Source organism: Ostrinia furnacalis, unplaced genomic scaffold (assembly GCF_004193835.3).
Source record: "Ostrinia furnacalis isolate ACB-3 unplaced genomic scaffold, ASM419383v2 OfSCF0389, whole genome shotgun sequence".
NCBI lineage: Eukaryota > Metazoa > Arthropoda > Insecta > Lepidoptera > Crambidae > Ostrinia > Ostrinia furnacalis.
In genome coordinates this window covers 1,129,064-1,146,343 of record NW_021130628.1, presented here as the reverse complement: position 1 = coordinate 1,146,343, position 17,280 = coordinate 1,129,064, and the positions used below count along the sequence as shown (strand labels likewise).

General features: G+C 36.9%; 1 protein-coding gene across 1 annotated transcript in view; it reads left to right on the top strand.

Annotated features, from left to right (window-relative positions):
* Window positions 1–17,280, top strand: part of foxo (forkhead box, sub-group O) — a 112,188-nt gene that overhangs the window by 73,659 nt on the left and 21,249 nt on the right. The window contains exon 3 of the mRNA XM_028318061.1: window positions 16,400–16,582. Within this exon, the coding sequence (XP_028173862.1) occupies window positions 16,400–16,582 (183 nt within the window). The remainder of the gene's footprint in view (window positions 1–16,399; window positions 16,583–17,280) is intronic.

Sequence of the window (17,280 nt, the reverse complement as noted above, 5' to 3'; positions counted from 1 at the left end):
GTTTTATTTTTTGGAAATGTGTTATTTACGTGCATTTAGAAAACATACTAAAAATACAATATAGATAAGAGAAAAAAATTAATAACAACACTGTCAAAATACCCAACTGATCGTTAATTTTCACAACACTAACATCGATTGAACTCAGAGGATTTTATCGATATGGGTACCACCATGATCTGAGTGTACGTACATAAAACAAATTGTCATGCATCGTTTTATTAATTAAGTACTTTTAATAATTTAGCACCCATTGTTTTCGCAGACATATCAACTGTTAGGTTTCGGAGAGTATTACGCATATTGTAATTTTTTGTCGTTAAAAATATGTTTAACCATACATAGATATTAGGGGACGTACAAAGAAGTTTCTTCTACGCTCGTTTATGAAAGCAAGCAGCTTCTCGAAAGTGCGACAATAAACGACAAACAGCTGAAGATTAAAAGGAATCCGAAAATTGTCATGCAAATACTTTCCTTGAAACTCTCAACTTTTCACTCTTTAATAATGTTACCTAATAAAACTTCGGATCTCCCTAAGGTACCTATAAAAAGTTTCACCCATCCCCAATTTCGTATTTTGGCCCAATTACTAGTTGAAAGAGTGCCAGTGCCGATAAATCAGTGTACGTATATTCATAGTATCTGACATTGTAACTTCGCTACAGTTTTATACGACAGAACTATGTCAATCTAACTTTTAAGATTATTATCACTTCCGCGTTCGCCTACTGGTGCCTTTACCTGCTTATTTATAGGGCTGTAACATAGGTTTTATGTCGCTCTTGTAATATTCCCTTTCGTATCAAAAAGACATCTAAATGAGCCACGCGTTTTATGAGTAGAAGAAATATTTTAGCCAAAAGTTCTGAGCTTTATTTCTTTTCTTCCTTAGTTTGATGATATACCTGTAAGAAATTGTCATTTTTTAGAATTTATTTCGTACAACATAAAAAGATTTATTTATAACACTTGTTAATTGCACATCAATTTACAGGTTTAATGAGCTCTAGTAACTTTAATCGGTTTATGTAACGCCAGTTACATAAAAGTGTTTGCACATCGGTATCCATAGGTGCAGCTATCTAATCTCGTGAATGGCGTTACACAGCCCTGGACAAAGCCGGCGTTCCAGTAGCAGCTAAGATAAACGTGGCTTTACTACGGATTAAGGGATTTTTGATAGAGCACAATTTTGACGAGTAATAAGATAAACTGACACACTTGTGCCAAAATGGAACAAGTTTCTTTCACGCATTTTATACGAAATGGAAATCGATTTCATAAATTACTATTTGTGTTTAGATTTTAGATGCCGTATTAACAACATACATTTTAAATATGAAAATGTAAAATACTTGGATACACAGACACAGATTGATAGGCTATTTAATAGTTATTTCTGCTTATTTTTATTCGACAAAAATCTGAAAAACGTCTTTCGTAAATGAATATCTAATTATTTCCAAAAGAGTTTTTTCACTGATCAAAATAATTAAACTTTCACCGTAAACACAGAATACTATGTATTATGTTCAGAAAACTGAAGCTACAGAGTAAAAGCACCGCACGCAGTGTCCACTAGCCCCTAAACTAGTGGCGTCGCACTGGCGCCCTCTCCCCCGCTGCCGAAAAAAGTTGCAAGTCGCTAGGCGGCGCCGCCGAACATTCAAATTTATCGATTGTCGACTCATTACGACATCCCTCAAAACTTACCCACTCACCAACTTAGCCCTTTGAACGTCACTATCGCGAAATTACTTTTTATTCCCCGAGGCCGTGTCTTTTTTCATCGCCAGTTATTATTAAACTTTAAGTGCTGGAACTTTCGATATCTTCGTGATTTACGATGAGCCATTCCGAAGTGTTTTATCGAGCATAAATGTAAGTTTGCTACTCGAGATTGAAGGTTAGGCGCGACTCAGTGGGTCAGAGGCTTAACCTCCAATTATTGCGCTCGGTCTCATGAACCCTAACCAAACTTTTTTCAGTGGGTACTTACTTGTTTTGTCTCACTGATTTTATATTGTATGTGTTAAACTCAGAACAATGGTAAATATAGATATTGATATTGCTCTATCTAAAATGCAACCAAGTTTTACCTGATTAATTTCAAGCCATAAGAGTACCTAGGTATGAATTATTATTAGGAACTTAGGACAAAATTTAGGAATTATTGTCACTTAGTAAGCAATAAATATTTTGCATTTGAATTTGAATTTGAACCACTTCTAGACATTATGATTCTGACCCAATTCTAAAAACATCAAAATGTAGAGACACGATAACCCGTACCGTACCGGTCGATCAGACCGTTCACACACCCTACCAATTAAAGGTTAAAAACGTGTTAACTGAGATACGGTGATATATCTGAGGAAGGAGTGCCTTCGTCGAACAGTAGTTTCGCATCTCGGAGGGGGGTGGGGGGGCAATGATCCATTAATCTGGCGAAGCCCATGTGGCGCCAGCGACGTACCTGCCGCGACGCGCGGACGCCTACCTAACGACACCGATCGTACATTCCATGTGTAAATGTTACGTATGAAATGGAACATTTAATTTTTACCGGTATCCACGGGGTGTGACAACTGAGCGCTACGGGAAAATTTACCGGTCCACATCATCCACGGGTGTGACAACTGAGCGCTACGGGGCGCGCTCTTTTCTCTGGAAGTGACAGTGACGCACTGATAGAGGAAGAATACTCTTTGTAATTAATAGTGCTAGAATTAATAGGCTTGATGATACTATGAAATTACTTATATGTATTTAAATAAGTTTGACGTCTAACGATTATCTCGACACGTTATACTGTAAAGTTCAAAGTTCAAATCATGAGTGAAGGGCAAGCTCCATTCAAGACATTTACACGAGTCTGGTAATAAGTAAAAACTTATTTTACATACAGAACTAATCACTGATTTAAATTCTTACGCACAGCACTCCACTAGGGTTTTGATAGACTCCACTGGGGCTGGGGGACAACTAGGGTTTCCAGATAGAAACTTATCAAATCCGGGATAATTATTCTACTACGACTACTATTTATATTTGTATTTGAAAAGGAAAATACCATTTATTTTCAAATAGGTACATACTTTTTTTAGATACGTATGTACGTAATTAGTTGGACTCACAGCCAGGTCAACCGTGTCATTCCTTGTTAGTTTATATTGTCACAAAACCAGTAGTTTTCGGAATCCGAGACAATAAGTCTGATTACTGGAAGTAGGTAGGTACTCTAATTACTGGAGACGGGAAAATAAATACGCGAAATTCCGGAAAATCCCGGATTTCCCGGTCATCTGGCAACCCTGGGTCAGCATAGTTCCGGAAACAATTCCGGATAAGGTTTTCCGTCTATTTATCGTTCGTATGTAGAGTTCCTTGGAATGTGACGTAGGCCTAATACCGGTTAATGAAAGAAAACTGGATGCTACGGAAACGCGTAGTTTTACTATGACTACTATGTTTTACGAGGCCTTCTCGGCCAGTTATTGAATGCATAAAGTAGATTAGGTTGATTTATTCAATGATTTTTAATGTACAGCCTACATTAAAAGACATTAAGTACCTACCTAGATATCCGTTTAATTATTTCATTAACTAAATATATTTACTACTTCACCATACCTAAAATATTTGATTTCTTAATTATTTACTCATTGTTTTCTTTTCTATAACTAACGGAATTTTCCTAAGTATCTTACAGTGACGGTATAATTTATTCATGAAGGAATTATTCGTTAGTTGGTGCATAGAATACAATACTTTTAATATAACCATATACTTCAGACACGGCTGTTATTTTAATGTAATTATCATAATAATACTACAAAAAATCACCTATTTTTCAGCCAAAATAACTAAACTAAAACTTACGTTATTAATGTCAAAATAACTAAAAACTACATTGACAAACACAATTTTTCTACCTCCCTTTTCCATTTCCAGGTAATTCAAGCTTTAACCGGTGTGGGTGAAACGCTATGTTAATTACCTCTGCGTATAGCAATCCGCTAAGTGGACCGCGTGTATCCCATGGGCTAGTGAGGGACACAACTATTGTCCCACGTCCTTTGCATTTATTAGGAACCTTGGGAAAACTTGAATAATGAATACAGATAGTAATTTCTTGAATCCCTAGTTTGAAGTATGGAACGATTTGGAATATTTTTAGTGCTAAGTGGACCGCGTGTATCCCATGGGCTAGTGAGACGCAACTATTGTCCCACATCCTTTACATTTATTGGGAACCTTGGAAACACGATTATACAAATCGAAATTTCTTAAACGATTTTTGAAGCATCGAAGAATTTACAATCTTATTGGACGATTATAGATTATCCTTGGTAGGACCTACTTAAAAATATTCTTGTTACTAAGAGAAAAAAAGAGTGAAAATCTATTTAACGGGACTAGAGTACCTACCTACTTACCTACTTAAGAGGATTTTATAATTTTTATTTTTCTGTATAAGATAGATCTCCCGGTCACCTGGTTGATAAGATCTCGAATCATACATGACAAACTAACTGAAATATTTCTCTTAACAACAGTGATTATGAGTGAGAAATCATTACAGCCACAAAAAGGTACCAAACACGATTTTATAAAATCGAATTACCATAATATAAACTATGGAATATCCCTCATTTCACGTTGGCTCTTAAATAAATTTTCCGCTCTATGGAACCCCATATAATTACTGCAATCCACTCAGTTCTTTACTTATCCCTTCGGCACCAAGTCGAGCACGGCCACCTAGCGTTATGTATTGTGACATATCGCCTCATTTGTTGCGCACCTTATGAACTGTATCGATGTATCGATATTAACATAACAAATGGCACCGCACTGGGCCAATATTTTTTGTGGGTAAGCCTATTCCTGAACGAATTGCTAAAATCAAAGGAGTTTAATTTTAATTTGGAAAGTTGATGCGGCATTATTTTTAAAAAAATGTAGTACGAGTATCTTTAGCTACTAATATTCTATAATATAAATATGAATACTTATATGTATGAGGAATCGTCATCCAGTTTATGAACGTAGATCATATGCATGACCTTTTCAAATTCAAACTGTCAAAATCTGCACATTTATCTACATAATATCATCTACAATCGTAATGTGCATCGATGCTATCTGCCAAGGTACCATTTGGTGCAGATTTGCCGATAAAATCGCAAGGACATTTTCGGGCTAACGCATTTACAGGTTGAAAATGTTGAAATACGAGCGGTTTTGTGCACGAATTTGAATGCTCGCGACACGTCAGGCGCGGAAGCGCGGCGTCGCGCCACCAGCGCCACCATATTTCAATCGCGGAATTGACACATTGCTCTCTCCCATAAAGTTTCGCGCGAAAACTTCAACCAGGCATATTTACCTAAGATATTCTTCTCCTCGAAACACCGATAGCTTGACGAGTGAAAAGTTTTATTGCCGCAGATAGGTCATGCTCTAACCGGTGAAACTTTCCACATAAATTGGCGGTCATTCGACGCGAATATGCTGACTGAGGGAGTAACAAATATGCCAACTTAGGTTGTTATACCAGCGATATGTAAGTTCTGTGATACTTCGCCATTAAGTTTATGGAAACGACGGCCGAGATTACATCACACTTTCTGAAAGCTTTGTGTAATTCTTTCTACGGTGGAATGAGATTCTCGCGCGTCTATTAATCATGAATACGGATCTGTTGGCAGTTGTAAAATTCGTCGAGAAATCTTCGAGTGAAAAATTCGAACGTAATCCGTCAAACGGCCCCCTAATTTTAATTTAATTAGCAGAGGAAGTTTTCACGCGTGGGAGGCGGCCGCGCGACAATGACGCGTTAAAATGATTAATTTTTGAAGGCGGCGGAAACCGCGCGGCGCGCGAGTTCGTCTGCTGAACGAGCGGACGATTAATCTTTCCCTTTGCAAATATTCAGCGCACCATTGTGCCGATAGCACGGTATTTTTGCTCTCTTACAATACCATTAAGAAACTGGCACCGCTAGTTGGTGCTCCACCGCTCCCACCGTCCTGGCCCTTTGAAGGATTGAATAGGTGTTTTCGTTCGCGGCCGGAAAATAGGTCTCCCCTCGGTTTGGAGCATTTTTTCGGGACCACTTAGCCTTCGATAGTTATTATACGAAATGTTTTAATCTGCCGTCGTCATTGGCTGACAATGGAACTCACTAAGCGAATTTTATACAGTCATTCTTTCGTCTACTGAAAGGATGTTTCAATGGAGATTTTTTCGGTGCGTTTAGATGCATATCCATTTTGTGTTTCTTTCAAACCACCCCTAGTTCTTCAAGTTGTGCTTAACTGATTCTATTGTTGGAGCAATGAAAAGTTCAACGACTATTAATTTGAATACCGGCATTCACGCTTCTAATAAATATAGCGGTCGTTCTTTCGATCATTAAGCAAGAAAAGATGCTATTAATTTACCTATGTTTATCACCTACAGAAATAGAGGTGTCTCCATAAACCAGTTAACAAAGTAATGCAAGGGATTGTTAGTTAAATTGCTCAAATTACGCACTGCAAAAGATCTTAGGTGGGGTCAAGAGCGATGATCGTCGGATTTAGATCTGGGCTGCAGCCAAGTTCCTTCTTCGCGCGAACTCGTCGTATAAATTATTTATTTATTTTATATAGGGTTCCGTCTCTTTAATCAAACATCGATATGAATTTCACAAGATGTAAGAGGCCTATAAATGTGGCTTTTAAAACTCTTTGAAAGAATTGTATGATCTCAAAAATTATGTATAATGTTGCAATGCCCTCACAGGGCTCATGTTCTGGGACTATTTTATTTTTAATGCCTTGTTTGTACCACATGAAGCAATAAAGATATTATGATTATGATTAACCCGAAAAGATAAAACACAAAACGGTTGCTAGGTTATAGGAAAAATAGGATTAAAAGTACCTAATTAAAAGCTTCTTAAAACGCTAAATATTCGCGAGGCATCGCGTAAGTAATACGCGTAAAATAAGATTACTATTTTTGTATTAAATGACCGTATAGAGATAATATGCCGTTCACCGTTCTTCATGTCAAGAATATTTCTGGGTAGGTACTAACGTGTGGAATGTTCCTCCTAAGTGGGAATTTAAGAAACGCTGCCGTCCTGCAATTCTGGGCAATATTTAGACACGTCTAAAGTGTACAGAACAGGTTTTTGAGGTGTCAAGCACATTCAGAAATGTGCTCATCAAAATAATTTGGTCTGGAACCATTCTAAGGAATGTCTTAGCGCTCATCTTTACTACCCAATAGCCATTAGTTTTGTTCCTGATGAATTAAAGTTGTTGCGTCAGTGGCGTGAGATAATTTGGCAGATGTCAAATGCCAAGCTACGGGAATAGTACGCGATTGTAAATTTTAACTCGTTAAATATATGTGCCAAATAATTGCCACGATAAACGGCAAATGCACTAATGTAAAACGGCTCAATTGTTTTAAACTGATCTGTTGATCTTTATTTTAAAACAAAAGTATTTTTCTTCATCTTTTGTGCAAACAATTAAGAAGATTATAAATAATTCACCTTGCCACCGCGATCTATTGTACAGCTAGCGCCATCTTTTGAGAATAACTCAATCTATCTTATTCACTTTGAGTTTAATTAACCTATTAGTAATAATAACACGCAGTAATTATTACAAAATATAGGTACCTGGATAGTTACGATTGCCAACAGTTCGCCAGAAATGTCAATTTCACGGATTAATTTTGAACCATAATTCTTTAGCGTAAGGTTGACATTGCAAACTATATTTTGCATTACGAATCAACCTAATAATAAAATTATACCTATGCAACGTTGTATTGTATTGGTGAAACATCGTATTGTTTTAATTTCTTCCTTTCTTTATTGTAGAGGAAAAATCCATTCGTGACCACAAATCCTTGTCATTGTTAGTTATAATAATATGAATATAAATAATTAATTTAATGTTGTAATTACAGTGAAATGCATGATAAATCATGGAATAGCGCGAGAACATCGGACTATGAATTCTTATTGCAAAGTCGCACTTATTATAAGGACCTATAGATGCTCTTGTCTAGATTAATATACAGTCTCTCTAATATCTAACAATCTCGTCGTTTCAGCCAAATGACGTCCACTGCTGGACAAAGGCCTCTCCCAATATTTTCCACAATGAACGGTCATGCGCTGCCCGCATCCAGGCTCTTCCCGCGACCTTTACCAGATCGTCGGTCCACCTACAAATAACAAATGTAACTAGATACATTAGGTAATTACAAATCATTCGTTAGGTATATTTAGTATCCTCTCGATTTGGTACGATTAATCGGTTTACAGAAAACATAACTTTAAAGGACAAGTTTTGACAATCAGAAAGAGTTGTTTTTCACTCACTCTTCCCACGGATGTTGTATAAGAACCAAGGGACAAATATATGCGAACTTTAGATTAGCCCCATTCATCCTCATCCTTGTTAAGTAAATCCTTAGAGGAGGTATTTGTCCAGCAGTGGACGTCATGCTTCAGCTTTCGTTTCAACGAAAGTCTACCCAACCCGTCAGGCCAGCGCGTGAGGAGTATAGACTAAATCTTCCATTTAACTAAGGCTCTGATGACCCTCTCTATAGTCATCCTGCAGTGGAGACTAAATAATCTGATGATGATGATGATGAGTCAGCCAAAGTACGCCAGTTGATGAGTGCCATTCCAATTATGGTATTGGTCATTTCACGTTCAAAGATTGTATAATTACGAAGCCACGTCATCAACCTAATTATAATTTGATATCAGTGGTGTGCTACCGAGGCCAATGTTACTGATAACGCGTTTGATCCTATATTTCTATATGGGCTGAAAAGGGATGGATATATTCTAAACGTTGCACTTTAACGAAGATATTGGCTGGAAATGAGCTGGGTTATCTCGGCGATTAGGAGTCCTAGTCCCATTTTTAATGAGGTTAAGTACATGTTTAATATTAATATCAGAATTGTTGTCTATTTATCGTAATTAATTTATTTGTTTCCCTACTTTTATTTTTAGGCCCGGGAAATACGTCGTCAGATATAACTTTAATTATTTTTGTCATGCTGTGAAAAAAATAGAATTTGAAAATTCATCTATTGCAATAAGAACTGAATCTATAAAATCAAATATGAAGAAATCCTAAAAAAAGTTATTTTGGTTCTCAAGGAACGTTTTCAACACGCTGCAGCTGTTAGAAAGAAACACTTTCCTGAACGTTTCAAAACTGCTGGAAAAAATCTCAATTATATTTAAATCAAGAAAAGGAAAATTACTTCTGACCCACAATGGAGTGGACGGTAATTCCTATATAGGTGGTAGTAAAAATAATGCTCAGCAAGTGTTTATAAAGGAAACTCAGATATGGGCCAAAAAATTGAAAGAGTAACTTAAAAAAACCAAAAACAATATCAATAAAAGAGAAAAAAGCCATAAAGAATTATCAAAAAGTATTACTGGCAAAACTGTCAGCAATATTACTAATTATGTAATTACTAAAACTTTCCTCTTATCGACGTAGGGAATTTCCCACTGACGGGACCATGACAATTGACCATATTTTATACGATAAGCCGTCCTTATAGATTTAGCCTGTGATCTCACATGATCTAGGTTATCTGAAGTATCCGCATTCGAGATTAATTAACGCTGATTAATTTCTACTTAAATCAAAGGTTAAAGATAAGTTAAATAAAATACAGTTATAGTTTTTCTAACGGACTAGCGGCCACCCGCGACTTCGTACGCGTGGATCGCGTTTTACCCCCTTAGGGTAGGCGCACACCGTTGATTTTTCGTCGGCCGATAGTTTAGTCGGGCAGTTGATCAGTATGGGCATGTATGGGAGTGCGCACACTACGCCGATTCGATTTGGCCGATTCTTCATACAAATTAAAATCGGGTACAACTATCGGCCAACTAAAAATCAACGGTGTGCGCCTACTCTTAGGGTCCACCGTTCATAGTGAGCACCTACGCTCTAACATGAACCCCCATGCAAAATTTGAGACTCCTAGCACTTTGTATGTAGTTTCTGAGATTTCTTGATGAGTGATTCAGTCAATGAGTGACCTTTCGCTTTAATAGATACAGATTAATAAGTATAAAATATATTACGACAAAATTTAGGTTCTAATGAAGAATCAGAAGTTTAATTTAAGAATTATGTTATGTAGTAACGATTTGCGTCCCAATTTAGCACAAGTATACAACTTGACTAGGATAGAAGAAAGGTACGAGTAACCAATTTAACTGAATTGAATTGATCAACATTTAAATAATATGTATTTTGTAACATGTAACACGTCCACGTGCTCCCAGTCAAATAATGCGTGCATTGCACGCCATGCACCAGCTGTATTTATTTATCGATTTCAACATTGCATGAAAGTTATTTATAATCATGGAACATTTGTAGAATTTTTTCAGTGGAAAACGCCAGTAATTTGTAGACGTTACCAACGTTACGCAAACAATGCTAAAGAAAGTGTTGTAAACATTTATCAGTAGGAAAGGTCCTCTTAAAAGTTTAGCTCTGAAATCCCAAATTGACTTACATTAAGTTTTATACCTACTTACCTATCTCTAGGTCTAGTTAGTTTTCTAAAGACAAGTCTTGTCTTAAGAACGTGCGTAAATCTAATATGTAGGTATACTTGAAGTTCAGTTTTGAAATATCCCATTCTCAAGCGAATAAACGTTTCAAGCTATTTGTATCGTCTAAAAAGCCTAGTTCCACCTAGCGTGGACCATTGGCGAGAACATTACGGTGATTTATAAGGCTCCCAGATATAAATCCAAGAGTATGGGGCTAAAGCACGCCTACCAGTTTCCCTATCTCCACTTTCTACATATTTACTGTCTGTTTAATGACTCCTTTCTCGCAGAATTCTTGAGGAAGTTTCTAAATCCTGACGATTATTCTTCGCGTCGAGGAGACCGCTTGGAAAGCGTTTGCGTATTGAGCTTTATTGTCATAAAAGCTTTAATTTCCATAAAGCTCTTTTATTTTCTTTGCATCAAGTGAATTAGTTTATAAATGCCCTAAAACTTTAACAAACCTAAACAGTTTTATGAACGTAACCTTTCTTGTTATAAATATCACTCACTACTTAATTAAACTCCTTTACAAGTTTTCTAGAATAATCTGTTTCTTTTACTTACCTTAGTTATTATTATTCCTTTAGACTTTCGAGATTTCATTAAAATTTAAATTCGTAACTATGTATAAGCATTCTATTAAGCTCCATTTGTTTCAAAATATATGCGCAAACATTAACTAAATGCAAAATCTTAAATTTACCTACCTAATATCTCCGCGTCAACTTGATTCCGAGTTGTGAATTTCATTTGACTTCAAACATCACAACAATACATTAATTCGGCGTTTTCGAAACGTAAAACGGATTACAAAAGTTTTTGGAAGTTAATTTTCAAAGGTTCTCTCACCTTTCTCTGTGTTATGTGACCATTGTTCAGTTAATTTCCTCCTATTTGGGCTCCCAAAGAACTTGTGCGGCTTGACTTTGATATAATGAAACCTAATTATAAAGACTTCGTTTACTGTAAATTATTCGTTCATAATAGCTGTACCTTGATTCATAATATTCTGGCGTAGCTACGAAGAATCTTTATCAACAAGAAGAATTTATCAATCTGAATGTATCAAAGATGAATATTTGGACAATGTCATCTTACTCTAATTTAAGTTAAACCAAGATTTCTCATTAACATGATGTGAAAAAACAACTATAAGGGTTCCTCCTTGTCAGGACTACGTAACCCTAAAAAGGACTACCAAACATAGTGAAGTGTCTATCTAGAGACACGCAATGTAGGATGAAGTGTAGTAGGTAGTACGTTTTAGTAATGAAAATGGTTAATATGACAAACGAGTACACGTCACAAGATCTTAAATGATTATAAATTTACTGAATTGATAAATCCTGAATCCATAATGAATAATAAAATCAAGGATATCATATGAAATTGCTGTTTCAGTTTCACACATTACAGAGCTCTATCAAGTCGAAACATTTGATTGTGCCCCCAATTTATTTATTACAGTAGCTGGCTTCCACGAAGACCCCGTTTTCCTTCATTACTGGTATCTTATTCAGCTCGCCGACCAGGTGGGCTAGAAAATTGTGCGTAATGACGTATTCAAATCAGGCCGACTCCGGAATCCGACCTCAGTTAAATAGAATTACGAAAATTTCAATGTTTTATTAAGTTAAACTTTGCTTCGGCAGTTCTAAGTGAATTTATTCCTACTTAGTTATCGGCTCGTGGAAAAGTCATCTTGCTAACGTTTCGGTAAGTTGAATAATTAAATTTGTCAGTGGTGGTTGGCACGTCACTGGATTTCTTGAAATTTGGAAGCCGTCACGTCTGGAGGCGCCCGCCACCGTCTTATTGTGTAATCGCGATTCTCTAATTTGAATTATTTATTATTTGATTTCGCACTTAGAGACTTGGAAAGCGCCTTCCCGATTTTTATTGTAATTCGATTTGGGTTGTGGAAGTATTGAAATGTGCCATGATTTTCGGATTGAATCAAACGTTTTGGACGGTAAGGACTTCATTACGCATTGAATTTCTGTTGTAACTTCTGAGACTGAACTGGACCATTGTATTTTAATGCGGTATTTGAGTCCAGTGGCTACAAGTCTTGATTCATCTAGGATTAGATTCCCTGACAACGCATTAAGTAGAATAATAATCATGGTTGCTGTCCTAAAATTTGTATTGCCTTAAGATGATATAAAACCTACTCTTGAATCACCATTCGTCTATATTTAAATGAATATGTTGAAATACATAAGAAACAAGGTTACAAACGCAATCGCTTAACGAAATCCATAAGCAAGCAAGGTTCGGTAAGCTCGATAATTTCATTCACCTAATACCGCATGGGGCGTTTATATGCGCATACGTTACGCTGCGACGCATTTTCTGAAGGTACACCGGTAATACAGGGTGAAGTTTTGGATAAATTTTGGAAGTTGTACTTGGAACTGATCATTTGTTTCAAAGAGCATAAGTAGTCTCTATAACGGTTACTAACACTGTAATATTCAAACTCGTTGGAAAATCCGATATCATGAGTCTTTTAGATCTAACTTTAGCAATACCTATACAAATTATGAAAACATCTTGTTTTTACTGATGCAGACAAGAAACTTTAATTGTAAACTGCATGTCCATTTCTAAATCTTGTTGGTTTCAATGTGCAGGATGTGCATCAAAATGTATTTCAATTATTTTTAACCCAATGATTGAGTTAAAAATGATTAAAATCAGTTTGAGTCTCAATCTGTCGCTTTTCTAAACTTTTACCTCACAATTCTCTTCAGAAACTTGCTACTGAATTCTAAGAATCACATCAAACTTAATTGGTTGTAAGCGCATTAAACGCCCTTCTCAGATTGCAACCCTCTGTAGAGTATAATAATGAATTCAGAAAGACCTTCATTGGACACTCAGTGTGTCAAACTAAGATAATATATAATGTTCTGAATAATGCAACAAACCTTCGGTAGTCGTTGTCAGTTCTACGTATCGTGAAGAAAATTTAATGTGTCCCATAGCTCAGGTAGGTATCAATTTAATTTGAATTTCAATGGACAGTATGTTTATTATATTGGCCTTTGGATACCGTTGATCTCTTAACGTTACTCCAGAATAACCTATTGTATAATGAATAAGATCGTAAAGATGTAAAAAATAGGCTTCTCTAAAAAGATTTGATCATTTTAATGGCGTCAGAAAACAAGCGTCAGTCATAAAGAAAATCATAAGCCATTGGTTCGATTGCGTAACGGTTTATAACAACGGGAATTCGAAATTTAAGTCGCTGGAGCATTTAGGGGAGTGCGACGGTAGACGGTTAATTCTCCCCATAAGGGTCGCGCTGGCGCCAAGGTTCTTGCCGTAGACAAAATTCTAAGTACGAGAACGGGACTCGGCTACCCACAGAGCTTAGACTTCACTGGAAGCGCGGAAATACATTTTGACATTTGCAAAACGGGTAGTCAAATGGTAACGATTTGATTTCCTTGTCAATTAACAATATTATGCTCTAAATTTTAAGATTTATTTCAATTTAAATATTTTTCCTCAATTTTGTCTTACATAAAATGCCAACTATTGATAGCAAATTCAATAAGCATTGTATTTGAAACGGTATATTCAGGAGAATTATAAATAGGAATTTATCTGTCTACAAAGTATGCTTCCAGGAAATATATCCATACGTCATACAGAATGACATACTCGGCACTGTAGCCAGTATACATAAAATAAAATGAGGCACATCCCCCAAGATTATATGTCCTGTTGTATCTACAAAAGGTATGGCTTTCAGTACCCGCTCAATCTTCACTGATGCGCAGAGAAATACGACCGTAGAAACCATAATATAGCGTCCTGAAAAAAACTTGTAAATCACGCGAATTCAACGCAGGTTGTACGTGACGTTACATGAGCAGAAAATTCGATTAACCTTTACTGAACGTCAGCAAACTATGCCGCTGTCTTGGTATACCAACAATAAATTACTCGAGAAATTATGCCATGCCGAAATTCAGAAATAAATATTAATGTCATGGTCATAAATCCAGGAGCACACTAAATCTGGATGGGATTCGGAATCTTCATGAAATAAACCTGGCGGCTATAGATAGGGACAATTACTCTCCATCGTAAAAGTTGTCATTTGTCTGTGGTGCCTACAGTGATATAATAACATTGTAAATTCTTCGCGGGCGCTATCATGCTTTCACGCACTCTTTTCGCTTAAGCAGAATGTTTTTCATTTTATTCTTCTTGTTACCTTTGAAGCATTGCCATCATTGTCTTTTCATTGATCTATGTAATGTTGTTTATAACCAAGATATCCATCTCAGGTCTGAGAATTAGTTACTGACTTTTTATACCCTTCTCATCTCTATGCACTCTGGGTAGCATAAATTAGATAGGCAGAGCCGTTATATGAAATCACTCCCGCTCTTCTACATTTTCCAGTTCGGTCAACCCATCCATGTAAGGGCTGCTGTCGACAAATCTATCAAATCTTCCTCAGTCTCAGCATAGATACTATAACCAAGATTACTTTTTAGTATTGTAAAAAATGGTGTCTCAGACCAGCTCAATCCAGAACATGATTTCGACATACCTCCATCTTCTTTGGGTAGCTTAAATCAGTAGATAGAGCCGACGTATTGAATCACTGTCCTCGCTGTCTGCATTTGTCAGTCCAGTCAACCCGTGGTAAGGGCTACTGGCGACAAATCCATCAAAGCGTCGACGGCCCATTTGTTGCGTGTGTTTTCACGCTTGATAAATCGAGGAGTCGTCCACATTCACGCGATTTATGAACAGGCCCAATTGTTGTGTTAATACATAAACTTAATTGGCCAGATGATAAGCGACGTTTTTCGATTGTTTTTTCCATCCGCGATAAAATGAAATTATCAATGAATGCAATAAAAATCTGTAAAGTCCGCGTCGACCGACTGTGGTGATTTGAGTGACTCAATTAAGTATTTTGGTTGACTTGATTTGGTTGCATTATTGCCAAAGTCTAATTAATGAAACGATAGCGATCAATGTTGAAACTAAAGCTGAACTGGAATTCACGAAGCTACATTAACAAAAAATATCTCCTGAAATGCTTGGAATAGACGGCATATTTGGCTTTCATTCCAAATACCCAAGCGCCACATATTTACATGACGTACGTAACGTAAGTGGCGTTAGTCGGTGGGCACGCAGAAATTATTTATGGACTCCTTTATTGCTAAACTTCATTCGTGTCTGTGGTCGCTGTTATTCCTTCGACGGAAAAAGTTGTGAGATTTTATTGCCGGTGTGAGATAGGACACGTTATTGCACTAACTTTGCACAGTAGACGGAATTAAAATAGATTTTTTGTGGTCAGGAGCGGGAACGCCCGGATGCGTCCTTTGCAGTTTATGACCGACTATTTTTAACTTCACCTCAGACCACTTTGTAGTCGCGATTCATGGCGGCAACAACCGTGAAACCATTTACCACACGTTTACTATCCTCGTTGGTGGAAATATAAAAACTACGCAAGCTGAAAATAGGCAAGTCATGAGAGCATTTACCGACAGAACTAAATATAAAATGACGGTATCTTCATGCGAACCTAAATACGTGGCATTTTAACTAGGTAGATTTGAGTAAATCATCCTGTTAGATTTAATATGCTCTTTGATTTTGCTATAGGGGCGTGTTTTTGTGTTTATACGAATATTAGTACTATTTAATTAAGATCAGCTGGATATTTATTAAATCATCAATGTTCCTCACACTTTTTGAGATTTTAACGAGTGTCCATCTTTCCAGAACTCGATCCGGCATAACCTGTCGCTGCACAATCGCTTCATGCGGGTCCAGAACGAGGGCACGGGGAAGTCGTCGTGGTGGATGATCAACCCTGACGCCAAGCCCGGGAAGTCGGTTAGAAGGCGGGCCGCGTCCATGGAGACGTCGAAGTTTGAGAAGAGAAGAGGGAGGGTTAAGAAGAAGGTAAGGATATAGGATACTCTTAACACATAGGACCTAGTACTCTTAAAAATGAAAATACAAAGTATACTCTTTTTTTGTATCCACAACTAGGAAGCTCTTGAACTTGACGCCAAACTCCTTAAAACGGCGAAAATTTTTGACTTTAGTTGGTTTATCTTGTTTTCATTCGCTCTACTGTGTCTCTTTATCTAACTACTCTCTCAGTCCCATACGAGTCGTTATTTAGAGTTTACACTGAGGTTCTAGTTGCGGTTCTAGGCTGTATCTGACTGCTTAGCTTCGAGATCTAAACCACAGTGTGCCTAAACCGTTCATAATAAGTCTGCTCCTAGATTTAAAAAAGAAATCATTAGAAATTTAGGAGTGATAAGTAAGTGGTCGGCACTCCTAAATTAAAGTAAAGTCGAATGTGAATATTCCGGAAAAGATCCGTAGAGTCTTTGGTATTCGATAAATAATATCGGACTTATAGTAGTCATGTCTGCTAAAACTTTTGATGATGTGGTCAATGTTTACTATGTGTAATTCGGAACATGGCACTAAAACAATCGTAAAGCGAATTCGTGCATCAATGCATGCACGCGTATGTTAGACCCACACTATGACGCAAACAGCATAGGTTTAGGTAGTAGTTGTTTTCTATTTTAGTGGAAACAATGTGATTTATTTTAAAATTATTTGCGTCTCGTGGGAGTCAG